The following is a 24,102-nucleotide window of genomic DNA, read 5'->3' as shown; positions in this document are numbered from 1 at the left end:
TAGCATAAAGAAGTCCATCCATTATCTTATTGTAAACTCCAGTAACATCACCTCACACCTTTTTTTTGCAAGGGTAAACCAGATATCTCAACCTGTTTCCATATATAATCATTCTAGTAGCCTTCCTCTGAACTTTTTCTAGTAAGTCAGTATCTGTTCTTAGATAAAGAGACCAAAGTGGTGTATTACTAGTAATTTATACAGATAATTCTTGCTTTTGGCTCATAATTAACGTATCTATAAATATCCAACAAAGCACTAATGACTTGATGACTTGAGTGACTTATCAATGATAAACTGAGGTCCTTCTCTCATAACTATGGATTGAGTTTCTCTATATATTAAATTCATGATCCAAATTTTGTTGACGAAAATAAATAGTCTTGTATTTACTTTAATTAAGGGTAATTTTCAAAGTGTTTTTCCAATTATCCAGTTGATACCAGGCATCTTGTAACTCTCAATATCTTCAGCAAAGCTAGAAGTAGTATATTGAAGAGTTTGACTTTTGCATGTTTGTGTATTTTCTGTGTTTAGTTCATGCTGTAATATTTCTGGTTTGACAACAGTTTGTTTTTGTAATTATCAAAGTCCACAGAAATAAGTTGATTTTTCTACTACATTTTTAATATACTTTGAATATAGGAATGTTTTGAGCTTTTATACATCTATTTGTCTTTCTTAATTTTATTAGAGAATTGTATGATTAATATATGGCTCCTTATAAGAGATTCATTAGTAAGTTGGGTGATTGTTGGATTGAGAAATGAAAACAAATTTGGTTTACAAGTAACAGAATAATGAGTTTTAGTGAAAGAGCTAGAGCATAAAAGAATTAATTTAATATTTAGAAATGTGAAGTTATGCACATGAATTATGGAAGTTTGGGAACAAAGTTTTTTCAGAATGGAGCATTGGAAAGAGTGAATAGTTATGTTTGTTGATAAAACTTTAAAAACTGTTGAATGTTTATTTTTGGTGAAAACAACTGATTCTTTTAACTCTACATGCTTGGAATCAGTCCATTGTTACCCTTTACCATAACTTCTGCAATTTCAAATTTATCTAATACATGTTTACAAAATTCAGTAAGCTTCTATTGCACAGTAGAAGTGTGCTGTACACAAAAAAAAATCAGAATTTTTAATGAAATATTTCTGATAAAGATATGTGTTTTAATTCACTTTGGTCAGTTCAACTCAGAATAGTCTTGAAGCAAGCTAGTCTTAATATTATGAATAAAAAATACTTGCTTTTTTACTTTACAGTTTTCTTATTTATTGAACGTTAAGAACCTTCTAAATAAATATCAAAAGGTTAGCTCAGTAACACTATATTTTACAAGTGTAAGAAAAAATATTGTTGCTAAATAAAAAACAGCTGTGTTAGACTAGCTAATGAACTTGGAAAAAGGAACCAAACAAGGTATGGATGGAAGAGGATACATTGTCTGGTCAGCTAATTGTGGTTTTGTTTATTTTGGCAGTGAGTAAGCCATTAAAATAGAGATTTTCTTCTTTGTGTAAATGATCACATGATATGCCCATTTCCATTGCAATCTTGTGTGGTTCTTTTTTCTTCAAGTTCTGTAGCCAGTCTTAAATAACTTTTTTATTTTTACTAATACATGTCTGTCTGTTTTCTAATAAGATGTTGTACGTGGGTTACTAGGTTATAGAGTGTATTCTAAAACTTTATAAATTTTGCATAAAATAACAATAAAGTAAGTAGTCAAAGGCTGTGAAGACTGTTCTGCTCTATCAAATGATGGTAAAATTATAATTGTTGGTAGGACTAGGTAGGCACTAGACCTGTTGAAGAAAGATGAAGATGAATGAAAATAAGAAATCTTGGTTTTGACTGCTTGCTAGTTTTTGACCTTGGGATGCTTTGGACAGCTAAAAAGTGGCATATACAGAAGAGATGGAGTGATAATACCAGGTATTACTGAAAAACAGAAGACATCTGGATTTTCTTCTCTACAGGCCACCAGAAGCTAGATGTGAAGAACTATTCAAATTGGCCAAGCTTTTACAGTTATTTTATAACCACTATAAAACCTGGAAAATAAATCTAGATTCATATTTAGCTATACCTCGGAGAATGGCTCTGAGTTTCTCAAGCACAAACTTTTAGCTCATAGCTCCATCAACTCTTGACCAATATGAGATCTGATACCAGTTTTGGACTCAAAAGTTCAAACCCTTTTGATGGATGTATTTTATCATGCCCAAAGTCTTGTAGATTAATTTAGTGCAATTCTGGCTAAAATAATTCCATTTTAAGGGCAGGCTGGTAGAAGCCCTGATGAGTAATAAAATTAAGTTGTGTATATGTGCACCTCATGCTTGGTTTTGCTGGCAAACAAAAATGTAACTAATAAAAAAGGAAAAAAAATTCATAGATTAATTTAGTCTTAACATGCTTTTTACCTGTTGACTGCCAAGTATTTCGGCTGCTACGACAACTCCGAGCCAAGTTCAAAATACAACTCTAATGCTTCTTCATTTTTTAACTTTTTCCATGACGCCATTTTGGAACAAAAGTGAAACAATTTGTAAGTAGGTCAAATGCATGTCTTTAAAAACACATTGAGAACACAGTATTGAGAACGAATTAACTCGTCCGTGGCACTATGTTACCGACCGACTTGGACGAGTTATCTCCTCTACGGCACTGAACAGGTTAAAATAATTTCAAGTGTCACAGTTATTAAGGATTTTCTCTTGTTTGCTTTCTAGCATGACTGCAGAGTTTAACAGGAAGTTACAATTATTTATCCTAAATGTTTACATCTGTTTTCATTTAATTTTGTTTGATTACTCATTCAACTATATCTAACTACCAAACTTGCATAACAGATCAAATCATCTAGAATATTCACTTGTATTAAGCCTTTCTCTTATGTTTTATCATGTTTGTTTTCATAGTCCTCAAGATAAAAAACTAAAAGATCTTCAAATGAAAACAGCAGTTAATCAGAAATTAATAGAAACTGGTGAGCGAGAAAGGTAAGACTGGGAAACCTCTGTTTTATTATTATATATTATTGTTATATTTTATTATAAGCTACTATATCTTTCATGTAAAAATACCTTCAGATTTTTGCATGTTTCAAAAAAGTGTCTAAAAATCCAAGTTGTGCAAATGTGTTTGTATATATGACTGTTTAAAATGGTCATTGTTATTTTATTTAAGGATCATAACATGGTATATTGTGATGCATAAGTGTGTGTGTTCCTAGATATAGTATAATGTGACTACCATAGCATTTTTAAAGTAAAACCTAAAATATTTCTTTGTTGTGTAAATTGTATATGCATTTTCTTTGACATCTTTAATATCAAGTCAACAACAAACTTTAAAAATTAGATAGTTCTGCAAGTTTTAGTTTCAGAAATATAAATCAGTGCACCTATTAGGTTTTAGTTTAATGGTGCTAGTCGAGTTGTACTTATCAACATAAACTGATCAAAGACTAAACATATAGAAACTGAATTAACTTTGAACACAGTAAACAAAAATTCCTACCAGTGGTTAAAACTGAAACTTTCATGTACAAGTTTTACAATAAGGACTGCTATGGTAAGTAATAAGACTGTAATGTGGTGACACTAGGATTACAACTTGACAGTTATAATCACTGTGACACTAGGATTACAGCTTGACAGTTATTATCACTGTGACACTAGGATTACAGCTTGACAGTTATTATCACTGTGACACTAGGATTACAGCTTGACAGTTATTATCACTGTGACACAAGGATTACAGCTTGACAGTTATTATTATCACTGTGACACCAGGATTACAGCTTGACAGTTATTATTATCACTGTGACACCAGGATTACAGCTTGACAGTTATTATTATCATTGTGACACTAGGATTACAGCTTGACAGTTATTATTATCACTGTGACACCAGGATTACAGCTTGACAGTTATTATTATCACTGTGACACCAGGATTACAGCTTGACAGTTATTATTATTATCACTGTGACACTAGGATTACAGCTTGACAGTTATTATTATCATTGTGACACTAGGACTACAGCTTAACAGTTATTATTATTATTATCATTGTGACACTAGGATTATAGCTTGACAGTTACTATTATCATTGTGACACTAGGACTACAGCTTAACAGTTATTATTATCATTGTGACACTAGGACTACAGCTTAACAGTTATTATTATCACTGTGACACCAGGATAACAGCTTAACAGTTATTATTATCATTGTGACACTAGGATTACAGCTTGACAGTTATTATTATCATTGTGACACCAGGATTACAGCTTGACAGTTATTATTATCATTGTGACACTAGGATTACAGCTTGACAGTTATTATTATCATTGTGACACCAGGATTACAGCTTGACAGTTATTATTATCATTGTGACACCAGGATTACAGCTTGACAGTTATTATTATCATTGTGACACTAGGATTACAGCTTGACAGTTATTATTATCATTGTGACACCAGGATTACAGCTTGACAGTTATTATTATCATTGTGACACTAGGATTACAGCTTAACAGTTATTATTATCACTGTGACACCAGGATTACAGCTTGACAGTTATTATTATCATTGTGACACCAGGATTACAGCTTGACAGTTATTATTATCATTGTGACACTAGGATTACAGCTTGACAGTTATTATTATCATTGTGACACCAGGATTACAGCTTGACAGTTATTATTATCATTGTGACACTAGGATTACAGCTTGACAGTTATTATTATCATTGTGACACCAGGATTACAGCTTGACAGTTATTATTATCATTGTGACACTAGGATTACAGCTTGACAGTTATTATTATCATTGTGACACTAGGATTACAGCTTGACAGTTATTATTATCATTGTGACACTAGGATTACAGCTTGACAGTTATTATTATCACTGTGACACCAGGATTACAGCTTGACAGTTATTATTATCACTGTGACACCAGGATTACAGCTTGACAGTTATTATTATTATCACTGTGACACTAGGATTACAGCTTGACAGTTATTATTATCACTGTGACACTAGGATTACAACTTGACAGTTATTATTATTATCACTGTGACACCAGGATTACAGCTTAACAGTTATTATTATCATTGTGACACTAGGATTACAGCTTGACAGTTATTATTATCACTGTGACACCAGGATTACAGCTTGACAGTTATTATTATCACTGTGACACCAGGATTACAGCTTAACAGTTATTATCACTGTGACACCAGGATAACAGCTTGACAGTTATTATTATCACTGTGACACCAGGATTACAGCTTGACAGTTATTATCACTGTGACACCAGGATTACAGCTTGACAGTTATTATCACTGTGACACTAGGATTACAGCTTGACAGTTATTATTATCACTGTGACACTAGGATTACAGCTTGACAGTTATTATTATCACTGTGACACTAGGATTACAGCTTGACAGTTATTATCACTGTGACACTAGGATTACAGCTTGACAGTTATTATTATCACTGTGACACTAGGATTACAACTTGACAGTTATTATCACTGTGACACTAGGATTACAGCTTGACAGTTATTATTATCACTGTGACACCAGGATTACAGCTTAACAGTTATTATTATCATTGTGACACTAGGATTACAGCTTAACAGTTATTATTATCACTGTGACACCAGGATTACAGCTTGACAGTTATTATCATTGTGACACTAGGATTACAGCTTAACAGTTATTATTATCATTGTGACACAAGGATTACAGCTTAATAGTTATTATTATCATTGTGACACTAGGACTACAGCTTAACAGTTATTATTATCATTGTGACACTAGGATTACAGCTTAACAGTTATTATTATTATCATTGTGACACAAGGATTATAGCTTAACAGTTATTATTATCATTGTGACACTAGGATTACAGCTTAACAGTTATTATTATTATCATTGTGACACTAGGATTATAGCTTGACAGTTATTATTATCATTGTGACACTAGGACTACAGCTTAACAGTTATTATTATCATTGTGACACTAGGATTACAGCTTAACAGTTATTATTATCATTGTGACACTAGGATTACAGCTTGACAGTTATTATTATCATTGTGACACTAGGACTACAGCTTAACAGTTATTATTATCATTGTGACACTAGGATTACAGCTTAACAGTTATTATTATCATTGTGACACTAGGATTACAGCTTAACAGTTATTATTATCATTGTGACACTAGGATTACAGCTTAACAGTTATTATTATCATTGTGACACTAGGACTACAGCTTAACAGTTATTATTATCATTGTGACACTAGGATTACAGCTTAACAGTTATTATTATTATCATTGTGACACTAGGATTACAGCCTAACAGTTATTATTATTATCATTGTGACACTAGGATTATAGCTTGACAGTTATTATTATTATCATTGTGACACTAGGATTATAGCTTGACAGTTACTATTATCATTGTGACACTAGGACTACAGCTTAACAGTTATTATTATTATTATCATTGTGACACTAGGATTATAGCTTGACAGTTACTATTATCATTGTGACACTAGGACTACAGCTTAACAGTTATTATTATCATTGTGACACTAGGACTACAGCTTAACAGTTATTATTATCATTGTGACACTAGGATTACAGCTTAACAGTTATTATTATCATTGTGACTCTAGGACTACAGCTTAACAGTTAATATTATTAGCATTGTGACTCTAGGACTACAGCTTAACAGTTATTATTATCATTGTGACACTAGGATTACAGCTTGACAGTTATTATTATCACTGTGACACCAGGATTACAGCTTAACAGTTATTATTATCATTGTGACACTAGGATTACAGCTTGACAGTTATTATCATTGTGACACTAGGATTATAGCTTGACAGTTACTATTATCATTGTGACACTAGGATTACAGCTTAACAGTTATTATTATTATCATTGTGACACTAGGATTATAGCTTAACAGTTATTATTATTATCATTGTGACACTAGGATTACAGCTTAACAGTTATTATTATTATCATTGTGACACTAGGATTATAGCTTGACAGTTATTATTATCATTGTGACACTAGGACTACAGCCTAACAGTTATTATTATCATTGTGACACTAGGATTACAGCTTAACAGTTATTATTATTATCATTGTGACACTAGGATTATAGCTTAACAGTTATTATTATTATCATTGTGACACTAGGATTATAGCTTAACAGTTATTATTATCATTGTGACACTAGGATTACAGCTTAACAGTTATTATTATTATCATTGTGACACTAGGATTATAGCTTGACAGTTATTATTATTATCATTGTGACACTAGGATTATAGCTTGACAGTTATTATTATTATCATTGTGACACTAGGATTATAGCTTGACAGTTACTATTATCATTGTGACACTAGGACTACAGCTTAACAGTTATTATTATCATTGTGACACTAGGACTACAGCTTAACAGTTATTATTATCATTGTGACACTAGGATTATAGCTTAACAGTTATTATTATCATCGTGACACTAGGATTACAGCTTAACAGTTATTATTATCATTGTGACACTAGGATTACAGCTTAACAGTTATTATTATCATTGTGACACTAGGATTACAGCTTAACAGTTATTATTATTATCATTGTGACACTAGGACTACAGCTTAACAGTTATTATTATTATCATTGTGACACTAGGACTACAGCTTAACAGTTATTATTATCATTGTGACACTAGGATTACAGCTTAACAGTTATTATTATCATTGTGACACTAGGACTACAGCTTAACAGTTATTATTATCATTGTGACACTAGGACTACAGCTTAACAGTTATTATTATCATTGTGACACTAGGATTACAGCTTAACAGTTATCATTATCATTGTGATACTGGGATTACAGTTTGACAATTATTATTATTATCATTGTGACACTAGGATTACAGCTTGACAATTATTATTATTATCATTTTATTAGTTCAGGTTTGTTATTCTTTGAGCTGGGTGGCCCAGTGATTTCTAAGATAGGGTGGTTGTCTTGTGATTCAAAATTTGAGTGTTTTTTTCTGCTGTGGGGGCATTATATTTGTTGTTGAATATGTGTTTTTCTAAACTTCCATCTAACCAACAACTTCTTGTTTAAAAGCAGATATTTTGTTTTATGATGCTAATATTAAAATAAATCAACTCATGTGCAATTAAAAAAAGGTCTTGTATTATCATGATTTTAACATTTAGAAAGAGGTTATGTAGTACCAATACAAGTTGTTATGCCAACTAATAAACATGGTACAGTCTTTGCTTTTCTAGAATAAATAATAATTTCTTTTCTCTGATCCTGATTAAGAAGTTAGCATACAAGGTCACATACAAAAGTTGTAATGGTTTTTAAGTGAGAGCCAAAACGTAATGCTTTTTTACTCTTCACTGATTATTTATCATACACTGTGATAAGAATCTTTAGTAGTTTATCACATGAAATCTTGGGACCATTTTTTTAAATGAAGGATTAGTCCAGTTAGATCAGTAGTTTTGTGCAAATTTGTAGGAAGAAACCCACTTAATGGTCTAAGTACACATGTAAGCAAAATGAAACAGTAAATATTTTGTGATAGTTAATTGTTATTATTATATGAAAAAAAATGCATATATAATAAAGCTTTTATCATAAACCTGAGATATGTCATGAAGTATAAGAAAAGTGGAAAGAAAATTAAAATATCTAGGTTTATTTTCCTGAAATACTTTGTACATGCAGAAAACAACTGCAAAACTATAATAGTTAGAAAAACATTTGAAGTCTATAACATATTCAGCTAGATGTTTCTTTTATTGTGGTGGATAAGGAAGTAAGGTGCAACCAAGCTCTAATTAGATGAACCATTAGGTCAATAGTTTATATAAAATTTGTGTTACTTAAGCAAAAATTGGCAAAATTATATAAATTAATTGAAAAATAATTCTAAAGTCATACTTATATAATTAATTATATAAATTAATTGAAAAATAATTCTAAAGTCATACTTATATAATTAATTATATAAATTAATTGAAAAATAATTCCAAAGTCATACTTATATAATTAATTATATAAATTAATTGAAAAATAATTCCAAAGTCATACTTGTAGATACATGTTCACCATGAAATATGTAAATACTGTTGAATACATAATTTTTTCTCTGGAGTAGTTACAAGCATGTAGATTAGAGACATTTCCTCTGCTTTGCTCAGGCTCTATTTATGTACATATGCTTTGTCCTTACTGCATGGTACTACTTTAATGTGTTTTGTGATAATATTTCTAGTTTTGATGCATTTGTATAACTTCTGACTTCTAACTGAAGTTGTAGAGCATAGGTTGTTTTGTGTATGTTATTGAAATTTATATTCCACACACTCAACAACAGACATGTTGTAAAGGCCCCCTAGTGGCACAGTTATATGTCTGCAGGCTTACACTGCTAGAAATAGGGTTTTAATACCCATGGTGGGCAGAGCACAGATAGCTCTTTGTGTCACTTTGTGGTTAATAATGAACAACATATTGTAAAAACAAGCCATTCTTTGTGGGCACTGTTATTCTCCTGGAAGAAATACTATGAGTAACTTTTAACAGACAACTCAGTTTCACCAGTGACATTTACACCATGTTAATCAATGATACCACAGGCATTAATGCACTTAAAATTGCAGCAGAAAATAGACTGTAAGCAGGTAATGTTCTTTGGCAATTCATAATCCACAGACAGTCTTAAGTGCTAGAAGTTAGATAAGATACAAAACACCGGTTTAATACTGGTTACAGAGTGTACTTCAGTCACCCCATCAAGGCCTCAACACCATCAGTGTTTATGAGCAAGATTATTCACATTGTAAAGATCTTGTTTTCCATCATTGAACCACTGTCCTTTCCAACATGGACATTCTGTATTTACAGTGAACTTGCAGAAACAGGAGATTATCAAAAAGATACTTCAGAAGACAGAGTTGGGCTGGTGGGTAATATGCATTCACCTGTCAGTAATTTGTCACTAACAAACCTCAGGTTTCCCCAATGTGGAATAGGGCAGAGGGTGAGGTAGTGAAACATCTATCAGTATCTAATTACATACCACAGATGTTTTACACACCACAGGTAGTCAGAAAGCTGGTTGGACATTCATTATCTCATAGAGCAACAACATTCTGCATAAAACTGGTTGGGTATTTAATGTTCCCACAAGCAGCATGAGGATAGAGTTATAAGCTGTAAAGCAGGCTTTTCTCTGGATTGTTGAAAGCAGAAATCACAAATAGAAAGTGCCTCTAACATAAAATTGTGACATATTGACAGGTTGTGCTGCATAAAATTGAGATTGGTCTGTTCCCTGGTAAATGGCAGAACAACTATAAGATAAGATCATCACCTGGCTGTATGTGCCAAACATTGTAGGGGCCAAAGCTAATCAAGGAAGCTTATAAGCTCATAAAAACTCCCCTGTAGGCAGGATATCAACTGTTCTGTATTAATAGGTTAAAAGCAGTAACCATGGAATGTCTTTACATCCATTAAGAGGAAATGCATATGGTTAGTTGAGAAAAACTAAAGATGAAGAACCAGTAATGCAACCAGGTGGCTACTGATTACATTAGTAAAGGAACTCTGTCTCTCAAGAAGTAACTAGTCTTCACATGAGTTGTCAATAACCTAGTGGCACATCTTATAGGATTATTATGTAGTATTTAACTGAACTATATAAATTCATTTTGTATACCGTAACCTAACAGGATTAAAAGCAAGTTATCTGATAATGATACAGTTTGTAATATAATTCTTACTATTTGTGCCTGTATTTTTTGTTTTTACATGAATGTGCAATAATATAGCTTCAATTGGAAGTAACTTCAAGTTAGTCAGAAATTAAAGCTTTAAATATTTAAAATTGGCAAAACCAATGTTATTAAAATTACTTTTTTATTCCAACCTCAAAGAGCAAGGTGTACCTTCAAAGTGTATAATTAGGCTCAAAGCTTATTTGTTTACTTTACAAGAAGTGAAATTTTGAAAAAAATTCAAATATCTTTGCTTGTATCATGAAGTTAAAGGTAATTGTTTATTATTTTGGCTTTCTGTATTCTAGCATTTTGTGTGTTTTGGTGTTTACACACAAACACACCAAAACAACAGTACTTAAACTCTTCTGTCTCATGAAATGAATTGGTTTAACATTCAACCAGTTCATAGCTTCAGTAGTCACTAACTTCTCAGGATCATGTTTATAGAGAGTACCTATGTTTATTAACACAGATAAATTGCACTTAGTTAAATAATCTTTCAAACATTAAGATATAATAATAATCCATTATATACTTGATGCTTGCTTATAACTTATAATCGTTTTTATGTTATTTTTAGTTCACCCACTAATTTCTGTCACAGTTACAACTATTATTTTCAGTCTACAAACTGCTGGTAACTGACAGTGAAATTGTTAGAAATGTAAGATCTCAGATCATGTAAGATGTCACAGCAGCTGGCCCAACATTGCCAGGTGGGTTAAGGCATTTGACTCGTAATTTGAGGGTCACGGGTTCAAATCCCTGTTGTACCAAACATGCTTGCTCTTTGAATTGTGGGGGCATTATAATGTAACGGTTGATCCCACTATTTGTTGGTAAAAGAGTAGCCCAAGAGTTGGCAGTGGGTGGTGATGACTAGCTGTCTTCCCTCTGGTCTTACACTGCTAAATTAGGGATGGCTAGCGCAGATAGCCCTCGTGTAGCTTTGCGTGAAATTCCAAAACAGTCACGGCAGCTGCCTGACCTTTGCTAAAACAATACTAAGAACAAAGAAATGTCAAAAATGACTAATGATTGGACATTTTTATTTCCCTCTATATCTCATTTTCTGTATTTTTAACAAATACCATTCCAATAGTACATTTTACTGCCCTCTTTGTCACATTATTTTTCCAACTTTCCTAATTGCTTGGTGGCTGTTTTAGCCTGTAGACAGCTGGTATGAGAGGTAACATAAAACCAAGTTTGAAAACAAAAGTGTCTTAACTGTATTAATGTAATGTAAATATAGGTATATTTAGTTCAGATTTAAATTTTTATTATAAACCTTTTAACAGAGGTTGTTTAATTGAACAAGATATTCTAATTAATATGTATCTTTACTGATCTTACAGATTAAGGGAGCTGTTACGAACACGCCTTATTGAATGTGGGTGGAAAGATCAAATGAAAGCCTATTGTAAAGGTATGGTAACTCACACGTAAAGATATAACAAGATACAGTTGTTTCTTCCAGACTATGATATCAAAAGCTGAATTAAGGTAGCCTTTGCTGGCCAAGTAGTAAGTCTGATGGCTTATAGTGCAACAAATAGAGTTTTGATAATTGTAATGGATACAGTACTGGTAGCCCACATCTATATCTTTGCACATGACAACAAATAGTCTAGTAGTAGCATAGTCCATGCAAATGAGAATATGCTGCTGAGATCTATGAATACTATGTGTGTGTGTGTGTACATGCACAAACAAATATACAAGTTCACAATAAATAATGTTGATCAAATCTGTTTAATTTTTTGCACATGGAAAGTACCAAAGTTTTAAAATGGTTTTTATCACATTGAAATAAGAATGTACACTAAACTTGTTTACAAGTGGACATACCAACTCAAGAAAACAATAGATTAGTAAAGTAAAATATATGTAGAAGAATGATTTGATCTTTCACAGCTGAAGCCCTTATCTCTTTTTGAATTTAACAAGTTAAAGTGAAAATGTACATTTTTATATTTAGGAACTGAACCACAACAGTTTCTAATCCATAACATCAAATCAGTTTCAAACTGTACAGTAATATAGTGTTACTGTTTGTGGTCATTGCAATTGGCTAGTTTAATTCTTTAAAATGTGTGGATTTTAACAAGTGTAAGTCCTGAGAAAAATACTTACACACACTAGATTTTAAAGCATAATCCATTTACAATACCCTTTGATATCAAGATGTGTTATTGCTTGGTTAGGTAGATCTGGCAGAGAGTCAGTGGGCAGTATTTTATCTATATGTGGCCTCACTGAAAAATGTTTCATAACAAGTACGTGATACTTTACTTTAGTCAAGTATTCCCTGTTTGAATTCATATCTCCTGTTTGATAGTAAAATATTGAAAACTAATAAATTAAAATGACTAAATATATAGTATATGCTTTAATCTTTCTGGAATGGTAGCTTATGCTCGGATGTGTTGCTTATGCAATGCCAGTAGTTTCAATGGTTGTTTATGCAACACCAGTAGTTTTAATGGTAGCTTATGCTCATATGTGTTGCTTATGCAACACCAGTAGTTTCATTGGTAGCTTACACTCAGATGAGTTGCTTATGCAACATCAGTAGTTTCAGGGGTAGCTAATGCTTGGATATGTTGCTTATGCAACATCATCAGTTTCAGAGGTAGCTAATGCTTGGATATGTTGCTTATGCAACATCATCAGTTTCAGAGGTAGCTAATGCTTGGATATGTTGCTCATGCAATATCAATACTTTCTAGTAACTTTTTTGTTTTTCATGAAACATTTTTAATTGTCATACCATATGGACTGGAACCACTTTTGACATCTGTTATGATGTAAAACTGCATAAACATTTTGTTAATTCATTGGAATTAGGCAGAACAATTTGACAGCATATGTAATTGTAACTATACTCTCATGAATATCTTATTTATAGATATAAGATAAACAGAAATGTTAATAAATAAACTTATGTTCTGAGTCTAAAACAAAAACATTTAAATTTTTATTTACTAAAGTAAGACTTGAATTTCATTCATAAAATATCATGAGATTGGGTACTCTGTGGAATTATTATGCCTTTTTTGACACATTTGGAAAAACTACAGAATTTAGTTTCTCAGGACTTTTGAACTGAACTCAATAATACATATTTGTCATGTAGGGTGACCATTACAAGGTGTATGAGCAACCAGTACTGTCTGATCAAATTTATTCTGATAAAGTCTTTTGTTCAACCACTTTACAATGGTAGAATGTTAAAGTTTCAACCATACCTGTAATAATGCTTTATGGGATAATCTTAATGTTCACAAATGATGCACTGTGAATCATTTCTAAAAGCAGAATGAAACCTTACATGTTTGATGTAGCCTTTGGTATACAAATTCAATTATCAACATTTCCTGATGTCACTTATTTTATGATGTAGTGCAGTGGTTTTTCACATCAATTATTAAATATTAGTTTCAAAATTACATATTAGAATTGGCCAGTTAACTTTATATTAGTTCTGTACATTTCCAAGCATTGTGGAACTATAATAAATTGCTATCACAAAAGTTGTGTATTTGATTTGGACTTTGTATAATTTTTCTGTGATAAATCTTTTTGATTTTAGCATCTTTATTTTGAAGTAACATTTGACATAAACAGTTGTGTTACTGACATTTTAAAAGGTTTCTGAACATTGTACCTTTTGCCACAGATATTGTTAAAGAGAAAGGTGTTGAAAATGTTACTGTGGATGATCTTGTTGCTGAAATCACCCCAAAGGGAAGAGGTATGTGTTTATTTTGACATATTTTGAAGAGGTATGTGTTTATTTTGACATGTTTTGAAGAGGTATGTGTTTATTTTGACATATTTTGAAAGGGTATTATGTATTTATTTTGACATATTTTGAAAGGGTATTATGTATTTATTTTGACATGTTTTCAAAAGGTATGTGTTTGTTTTGACATCTTTTAAAAGAGTATTATGTGTTCATTTTTACATCTTTTAAAAGGGTATTGTGTGTTTGTTTTGACATTTTGGTTTTAATTGTAAGTGATAAACTGACTTGTTTTGTTTACATGAAGATTGAAAGTGCAGTAAATGCTGTATAAACACAGTATGTTGATAGTATTGAAAGTTCAGTGAATGCTGTATAAACACAGTATGTTGATAGTAAATAAAAGGAACTAGCATGTTATTAAAGACCTGAGAACAAGAAATATGTTTAACTCTTTTTCAAGTGACAAAATTATAGGGATCCACTTGAACAAACAAAAATAAATGGTGGTTAGTTTGTCAGCATGGCCTATTAGAAACCTTATTTTACAAAAGTAAGTATATTTAGTGATATGTAGTTTTATACATGAAGTATTGATAACAAGTTGCTTTTTGATGACTGCCATCTTAACTAACAGTCACACACTTTTGATGGCTATGTTATCTTAACTAACAATCCCACAACAACAAAAATTATGCAACATTGTTGAAAGACTTGATACCATGGCTAATCTGGATTCTTTCACAGAGTGGCTCATATTATCTTTCCTATTGTTGTAGAATTGAATAATTAACCTATTAAGAAAATACAATCATGCAATTTTCAACATCTTGTAGCCCAACTGAAACAGCTTCTTTCTTCATGTTGTTTTTCCTGGCTTATTACAGAGCTGCCTTATCTACCAAATTCAGAAGCTATCAATCTCCATTGTTCAAATAATCTTATTCTTTCATTTTCAATGACTAAGTTCCTAGACAATGTCTTAAACAGAACTTGGGTTTAATCTTACATTTCTCGGCCTCTTTCCCTATGAACCTTTAGCTTTTGCTCTTCTATCTTTTCTTCAGAACATATTTTGTTTTATTGTTTGCATCAGGCAGAAGACGTTATAATATTTTTACTGTTAGTGCTTCGCATTTTTTATTTTTTTCAAAAAAACCTTATAAATGAATTTGTTCAGTTGGGACTTTTATATTACACATACCTCTGTAGTTGCTCTAAACAAAATTATGCCCTCTACTGGTGCTCCATCAGTGTGTGATACTCTTTGGAAGTGGACAGAGAATCTATCTGATGACTGATGTTGCCTTGGAAGGTACCTTACCAACCTGCATGTGCATGTTCTTATTGCATATCATCGAGAGGCAACAGAATAGATAAAATGTCAGGTGTCCATATGATGTCTCATAGTTTCATCTGGAATGGTGATCACCTTACTGCTTTTATTTATTTATATTTCTTAACCTCATTTGGTGTTCCCATTACATCTTTTTAGGATTTTCAAGCCAAATGTTGAGTATTTCTGAATTTCTTTTCACTTAATTGGACAGTTCTGTGCCTTCTAAATGACAATGTAGGGTGACTTAACCCAAGTAGCAATTCAATTCATTAGTTATTACTGGTCACCTGAGAGCCTTCCATTATAAGACATTATGTTCCTACTTTGCTTACTTGTTATGACATCACTCCTAAGAATGTACACTACTCCTAGGGATGACTAGGGAAATGATGTGCCTTTGTGGGTAGAATACTTTCTGTTTTAGCACTCACATTTTGTTCTGTTGTAATATGAAATGATGTGTCTTGGTGGGTAGAATACTTTCTGTTTTAACACTCTCATTTTGTTCTGTTGTAATATGAAACTGACTTATTTCTCTCAATTCTTCCAAGAACTCAATTCATTGGTTTTTACCCTGTTTTTGGATTCTGTTTGATCATATCTATCATTTATTGTGCTATATATTGTTATCCTTCTCTAAAAGAGCCCTACATTTAGTAAACCATTGTTCTAGTTCCCTCCATCTAAATATGGGTATTCCTGCTTTTAGTATATAGAGGTAAATCTGCTTGATTTGAATTGTACATTTTTGGAATGAAAATTATTTTCAAACAGGTGCTTACCTCTAGAATACTTTCCCATCCACTTATTCAGGATCAAGAAATATGTTTCTTTATCACAACTACATCTAACAAACCTGGCAGAAAAGCAGCAGTTATGTAAGTTCTCATGACATATGAGCAGTGAGTCATATGGAAGGTGAGAGAGTGGTTCATGCTGGATAAGTTTTAACATGTCAAGGACATCCTGAACCAAAAGCCACGTGATCATCACCAGTATGAGAGCAACTCTACAAGAAAAGGCATTTAGTATTTCACTAGTAATTACCTGTTTAAATTATAAAAATCCAAAATGCTTTCAGTTGTAAACTTTGTTTTATTGTGGTATTTATTGACAGAAGTTCGATAGTTATTTTCTTGACAATAGATTTTTTGTTTCATTCACTATGTGCCACAACTCTTTCTTGGCCTATTTTTTTTTAACAAAGATGTAATCACTTTTACTTCAAATCTGATTTCTCTGAGTAATTATCATACATTCAACCTAAGAAATTGAATGTTATATATTTCATAATACACCTTTCATTTAATAGAACTAGCATGTGCATAACCTCATTTAATTGTTTACAAGTAAAGACACAGTCATTCACTTACTACACTACAGCTTTAAGACAGTCATTCACTTAATACACTACAGCTTTAAGACAGTCATTCACTTAATACACTACAGCTTTAAGACACAGTCATTCACTTAATACACTACAGCTTTAAGACAGTCATTCACTTAATACACTACAGCTTTAAGACACAGTCATTCACTTAATACACTACAGCTTTAAGACAGTCATTCACTTACTACAATACAGCTTTAAGACAGTCATTCACTTACTACGCTACAGCTTTAAGACACAGTCATTCACTTACTATGCTACAGCTTTAAGACACAGTCATTCACTTACTACACTACAGCTTTAAGACACAGTCATTCACTTAATACACTACAGCTTTAAGACACAGTCATTCACTTAATACACTGCAGCTTTAAGACAGTCATTCACTTAATACACTGCAGCTTTAAGACAGTCATTCACCTAATACACTGCAGCTTTAAGACACAGTCATTCACTTAATACACTACAGCTTTAAGACACAGTCATTCACTTAATACACTACAGCTTTAAGAAACAGTCATTCACTTAATACACTACAGCTTTAAGACACAGTCATTCACTTAATACACTACAGCTTTAAGACACAGTCATTCACTTAATACACTACAGCTTTAAGACGCAGTCATTCACTTAATACACTACAGCTTTAAGACAGTCATTCACTTAATACACTACAGCTTTAAGACAGTCATTCACTTAATACACTACAGCTTTAAGACACAGTCATTCACTTAATACACTACAGCTTTAAGACACAGTCATTCACTTAATACACTGCAGCTTTAAGACAGTCATTCACTTAATACACTGCAGCTTTAAGACAGTCATTCACCTAATACACTGCAGCTTTAAGACACAGTCATTCACTTAATACACTACAGCTTTAAGACACAGTCATTCACTTAATACACTACAGCTTTAAGACACAGTCATTCACTTAATACACTACAGCTTTAAGACGCAGTCATTCACTTAATACACTACAGCTTTAAGACACAGTCATTCACTTAATACACTACAGCTTTAAGACGCAGTCATTCACTTAATACACTACAGCTTTAAGACGCAGTCATTCACTTAATACACTACAGCTTTAAGACGCAGTCATTCACTTAATGCACTACAGCTTTAAGACGCAGTCATTCACTTAATACACTACAGCTTTAAGACACAGCCACTCGGTTGCTACACTACAGCCTTAAGGCACAGTCATTTACTTACTACAGTACAGCTTTTTTTTTTATAATGCTTTACTGTTCCATGCACTAAACATTATTTCTATAAAAATAGATATACATATAAAAATATACCTGACCCAAATTGGTAGATATATTTTGGTACAACCATTATTTTTTGCAACTTTTGCTTTTGCATCAGGTGGAGAAACCACTAACTATAGGTAATTGAGATAGGGATCTGGAAAAACCACTAACTATAGGTAATTGAGATAGGGATCTTGAAAAACCACTAACTATGGGTAATTGAGATAGGGATCTGGAAAAACCACTAGCTATATGTAATTGAGATAGGGATCTGGAAAAACACTAACTATAGGTAATTGAGATAGGGATCTGGAAAAACCACTAACTATAGGTAATTGAAATAGGGATCTGGAAAAACCACTAGCTATATGTAATTGAGATAGGGATCTGGAAAAACCACGAACTATAGGTAATAGGGATCTGTTGTGAATATTATGCTACCTTCTTGTTATGTAGATCCTATATTACTGAAATGTTTAAAAATTCATTTTTTTTAAACTTTAAGTGTCAGAGTGTATTTCTAGAAATTTTTTTTCAGTAGAACTATGAATTATGTGATAGTTGATAATTCTGTATAACAGTTATAGACTTCCAATGGAGAATATCAAGACAATACTTTTAGTATTTTGAAACTATGTTTTCTATTAGGATAATGTATTCTTGAATAAATATTAACATAAAATCTTTCAGAAATTATGAGAATGCTATTTTTCAGAAAACTTCTGTAAAAAGTATGATCAGTTGATGATATAACTATTTAAAATGAATTATTTGTGCCAATGAATATATATACTTGTTTGTATCTATAAAGCATCACTTGATACTATGTATGGAAGCTACTGAAAATTTGTATTCTAAAGATGGTTGGTATGGGTATTAAACCTTTAATTGCAATAAAGTTCAGAGAAATGATTTAACTTCCTTTTTGTTAACCTGAAAATGACCTAAGGAGGTCAACATTATTCTGTATTTTGTTTCAATTATTGTTTTAAATACCCATATTAACTGTCTTTAGAATACATACAAGTGGGTTTCTCATTATTATAACTTCTGGAAACTTCTTTTATACATCTTTAAGTTTTAAGAATCAATAACACTTATTTTAACTGTGAGAACATTTTAGGCAATTGTGAATAAATGTTTTATTTTAAACGTCACATCTGTGGTATGTAGTAACAAACGCACACCATCTGCTTCATACGAAAAGACAAAACATAATGGTTATTTTCTCTTGTTTTAGCCTTGGTCCCAGATGCAGTGAAGAGAGAACTTTTACAAAGAATAAGGACATTTCTGGCTCAGCAGACAAAGATCTGAAACAACAGTATTGATTATAAGTATAATAATGTACAGAATTAACTTAGGTTCATTGACTGCTTTATTAGTTTTTTGGCACGTTTTAGATGCATCATTCATCACATCAAACATTATCTAATTGTTTTAAGATATTACAACAGTAAAGTTGTTTCACTGAATGCTTTGAGGTACCTACAAATTTCTTGTAATAAAATAGTTCATTGTGAAACTGATTTGCTTTTTCTTTTTGTTTCATTCTTCTTTCCCATTGTCTTGACATGGCCTGGTGGTTGAGGCATTCGACTGAAGGTCACAGGTTTGAATCCCATCCCCAAACATGCCTTTTCAGTCTTGAAAGCATTAAAATGTGACTCACATTCTCACTATTTGTTGTTAGAAATAGACCAAGAGCCAGCAGTAAGTGGTGTTGACTAGCTGCCTTCCCTCTAGTCTATTACTTCAAAATTGTGGATGGCTAGTAGCTTTCCAGTAAACAAGCAAACAAAGCTCTTTCCATTATGAACAACATAAGTAACAGCAAAAATGTTATTGTTTTTATTGTGTATTTAACATGACTTATTTTTGTGTAATCGTAAGAATGTTCAAAAATAATTTTGTCGAAGGTTAGCTGAGAAGCAGATGACACTAGATCTATTTGATCTTTGGTTGCAAATTCTTTTCTAAATTATGTACACCTATTGCTGTTTAATACCAACATATTTTAGGCTTTAGTAATTGAAGTGTTGTATGTATGAAAAAAATGGGAATAATTTCCTGAATAATATGTATAAGCCTCACCTTCTACAATGGTATATTTTTAAGAATATATTAATATATCTTATGTGGTCTATAAAATATTCATGCATTACTTTTTTTAGTAGGAATTTGTTAATAATCTGAGAATTAATAAGGTGAGTTTATACAACGGATAATTAAACAATTAACTTGTTAAGAAGTAACCAATATCTAGTTAGTTCAATACAAATGAAATCGTATTTGTTTCAATTTTATACAAACTGGTAACCTGTTGTTGAGTGGTTTTGTAAGTGTAATAATGTTGTAACACTTAAGTTCCTTAATTAAATTGTCTAAAATGGTGTTTTAAGACTAAAGTTAATTATTTATTGTCAACAAGACTAATATATGTGAGTTTTCTTAGGATATAAACCGTATCTTATATTTTTCTCATAAATGTTCTTTAAAAAAACAAAACATTTTGCTATGTTTCAAGAAATTGATATTTTCATCAAAACTACTAAGCCTTTGATTTTCCCATAAACTGTGAAATATTTGTTTTTACTTATATTTAAATACAAAGAAGCCCTTGGTGTATGATTCTCAAAATGGATATCCTCAAAATTCCCAATATTTACATGAGAATCTGTTATGAAAGTTTCAGCCAGTTTTGATTTTACTATTTCTTTCAAAATTTACAGAAGAACTTCACAAATAAGTTAATTCATTGGAAATCTCTCAGTCTAACAGACCATAATGTCTTCTTGCCAAATACATACCAGTATTTCAATTGTTACTACTCAGTGTTAGTGAAAGTTCTTTCTTTTTTAACTTTCATGGAATATAATGTTTTTTGTTATTGTTATGTCTTAGTCTTGCATTTTCTTGGGAAGTAAACCATACACAATATTTTTATTCTTGTTTTGCTTTAAAAAACACTTTCTATGTTTAATAAAATTAACATTTTCACGAAATCTGCTATAGCCTCTGATTTTTCACAAAAATTTGAAATTGTTTTTTGTTTTCACGTATTTCAACAGCAAGACGTTCTTAGTGTAGTATTCCGAAAATGGAGACCGTTCCATCAAAATTCCAAATATTTACTACATAATTTATCAAGATTTCGGTCAACTCATATTTCACTATTTTTACAAAATATATAAAGAGCTTTATAAATAAGATAATTCCACTAAAATCCCTGAATGTAAGATACAACGTCTTGTTGCTAAACGCACTCCACCTTTATAATTGTTGCTACTATGTGCTAATAAGAGTTCTTTGCTATTTAAATTTGAAACAATAGTTTTCATTAATGTTATAAATGTCTCAGTCTTAAGAAATAAACTCTATATTTTTCTGTTAATTTTGATGAAAATGTGTGGGATTATTAAAGGATAATTATTGCCTTAGTAGCTTTGGTGAAAATATCAATTTTTTTGAAACATGGAAAAATTGTTTTCTGAGGCAAGTTTAACAGAAAATACTAGATACCAATTATTTCATAATAAAACACAAGATTGAGATATTGTAACATTCAGGAAAAATATCATGTTGAAGTTAAAGAAACAAATTCACTAAACCATAGTCGTAATAGTTGTATCGTTGAAGTGCATTTGTAAAATGAAATTACGGTCTCTTAGATTAAGTAATTTTGATTGAATTATCTTATTTTTAAAGCTCTTTTTTTGTATAACACATCTTGAAAGAATATTGTAAAATCAAAGCTGGCCGAAATTTTGATAACAGATTATGGAGTAAATATCAGAAATTCTGAAGAAAGGATATCTGTTTTGAGAATCATATACCAAGGGTATCTTTTTATTCAAATGTTAGAAAAATAAATTTTGTAAAAACTTTTGGAAAAATTGAAGGCTTTACTAGTTTTGTGCATTATTTACTTGCTTCTGCACATACTATCAAATTTTCTAATTATATATTTTAATTTAAAAGTTTGATTAAAATTTTGGGATCTAAAAACAAGTGTTCACGTGATTCACTCAACTGACTCTTGGGCCAAAAGCAAAGTACATGAAAGTGTGTGGTGTCAGTTATTAGGACAATGCTTTATTGTTGCAAAGCATTCAGGTGAAACTGCACCTCATGCAGGATTTTTTAACAACCATGGTTAATATATAATATTTACATAAAAACACAACCTACAGAGCTTTTAGTACACAAGTCATTAAGAAATACATTCACTGAAAATATAATTTAATTTACAAAACAAGTAGTAAAGGGATGTGCTATTTGCTACAGATAGGATAGGTTTAACTAAAAAGTCAGGGTATTAATTTGTCTTGAATAAATAAAATGTAAGTTAAGCTCCACTTTTCAGCAATTATTTCATAAATTTGTTAGAGATGAAAAGTATCTTATTAGTTTATATTCATTTTTATTTGCCGTGAAAAAACAGTACTCTTAACTGTTTAGTGCAAGCAGCTCTAAACACCAGTCAGCAAGCCTTTATTATTAACATGTATGTTACAGTATCAACATGACTAGCTTTTCTTTATTACAGAAAAATCTTATATATTTTTATAATATTGATGTGAACAGTTTTTAGTTTTTTTTATGCTCTAATAAGTTTTGGTCCATATTTTCTTCAGAAGGATGCTAGAATAGAGGATTACCAGTTTTAGTTACAGATGCAAGGATAGTATTCTCTTCACAATCAACAGATGTCCAGGTACAGATGCAACATTCCATTCACATCCAACAGATAACTAAATACACATGCAAAGACATTTTATTCACATCCAGCAGGTGACTAGATATTAGATACAGATGTAAAGAGAATGTGAAAGGTACGCATGAAAAAACATTCCATTCACGTCGAGCAGGTGACCAGGTACAGGTGCAAAGACAGCATTCCCTTTACATCCAGCAGGTGACCAGGTACAGATGCAAAGACAACATTCTCTTCACACCCAGAAGATGACCAGTAACATGCAAAAACAACATTCCCTCCACATCCAGCAGGCGACCAGTAACATGCAAAAACAACATTCCCTTCACATCCAGCAGGCAACCAGGTACAGATGCAAAGACAACATTCCCTTCACATCCAGCAGGTGACCAGGTACAGATGCAAAGACAACATTCTCTTCACACCCAGAAGGTGACCAGTAACATGCAAAAACAACATTCCCTTCACATCCAGCAGGCGACCAGGTACAGATGCAAAGACAACATTCCCTTCACATCCAGCAGGCGACCAGGTACAGATGCAAAGACAACATTCCCTTCACATCCAGCAGGCAACCAGGTACAGATGCAAAGACAACATTCTCTTCACACCCAGCAGGTGACAAGGTACAGATCCAAAGACAACTCTTCACACTATTCTGGTGTGGCTATCACTCCATCTCTTCAATTATTTTGGACAACTATTCATTACCTAGCTTCTATTCTACATAGTAGAATATTAAATCTAGAAGTAAAAAGATTTATAACACAGAATTTAGTTTTATATTTT

At 31.8% G+C, this 24,102-nt stretch overlaps 1 protein-coding gene across 3 annotated transcripts in view; it reads left to right on the top strand.

Annotated features, from left to right (window-relative positions):
* Window positions 1-22,492, top strand: part of LOC143233245 (transcription and mRNA export factor ENY2-like) — a 28,153-nt gene extending 5,661 nt beyond the window's left edge. For 2 of the 3 annotated variants that reach the window (XM_076469239.1, XM_076469238.1), the window contains exons 2-5: window positions 2,931-3,011; window positions 12,216-12,286; window positions 14,540-14,614; window positions 19,837-22,492. In XM_076469239.1, the coding sequence (XP_076325354.1) occupies window positions 2,931-3,011; window positions 12,216-12,286; window positions 14,540-14,614; window positions 19,837-19,913 (304 nt within the window). In that variant the 3' untranslated portion in view covers window positions 19,914-22,492. Of the gene's footprint in view, window positions 1-1,792; window positions 1,942-2,930; window positions 3,012-12,215; window positions 12,287-14,539; window positions 14,615-19,836 lie in introns of all 3 variants that reach the window. The other variant, XM_076469236.1, reaches the window with a different exon arrangement.
* The last annotated feature ends 1,610 nt before the right edge of the window (window positions 22,493-24,102 follow it).

Source organism: Tachypleus tridentatus, chromosome 12 (genome assembly GCF_004210375.1).
Source record: "Tachypleus tridentatus isolate NWPU-2018 chromosome 12, ASM421037v1, whole genome shotgun sequence".
Lineage (NCBI taxonomy): Eukaryota > Metazoa > Arthropoda > Merostomata > Xiphosura > Limulidae > Tachypleus > Tachypleus tridentatus.
This window is presented reverse-complemented; position numbering and strand designations above follow the sequence as displayed.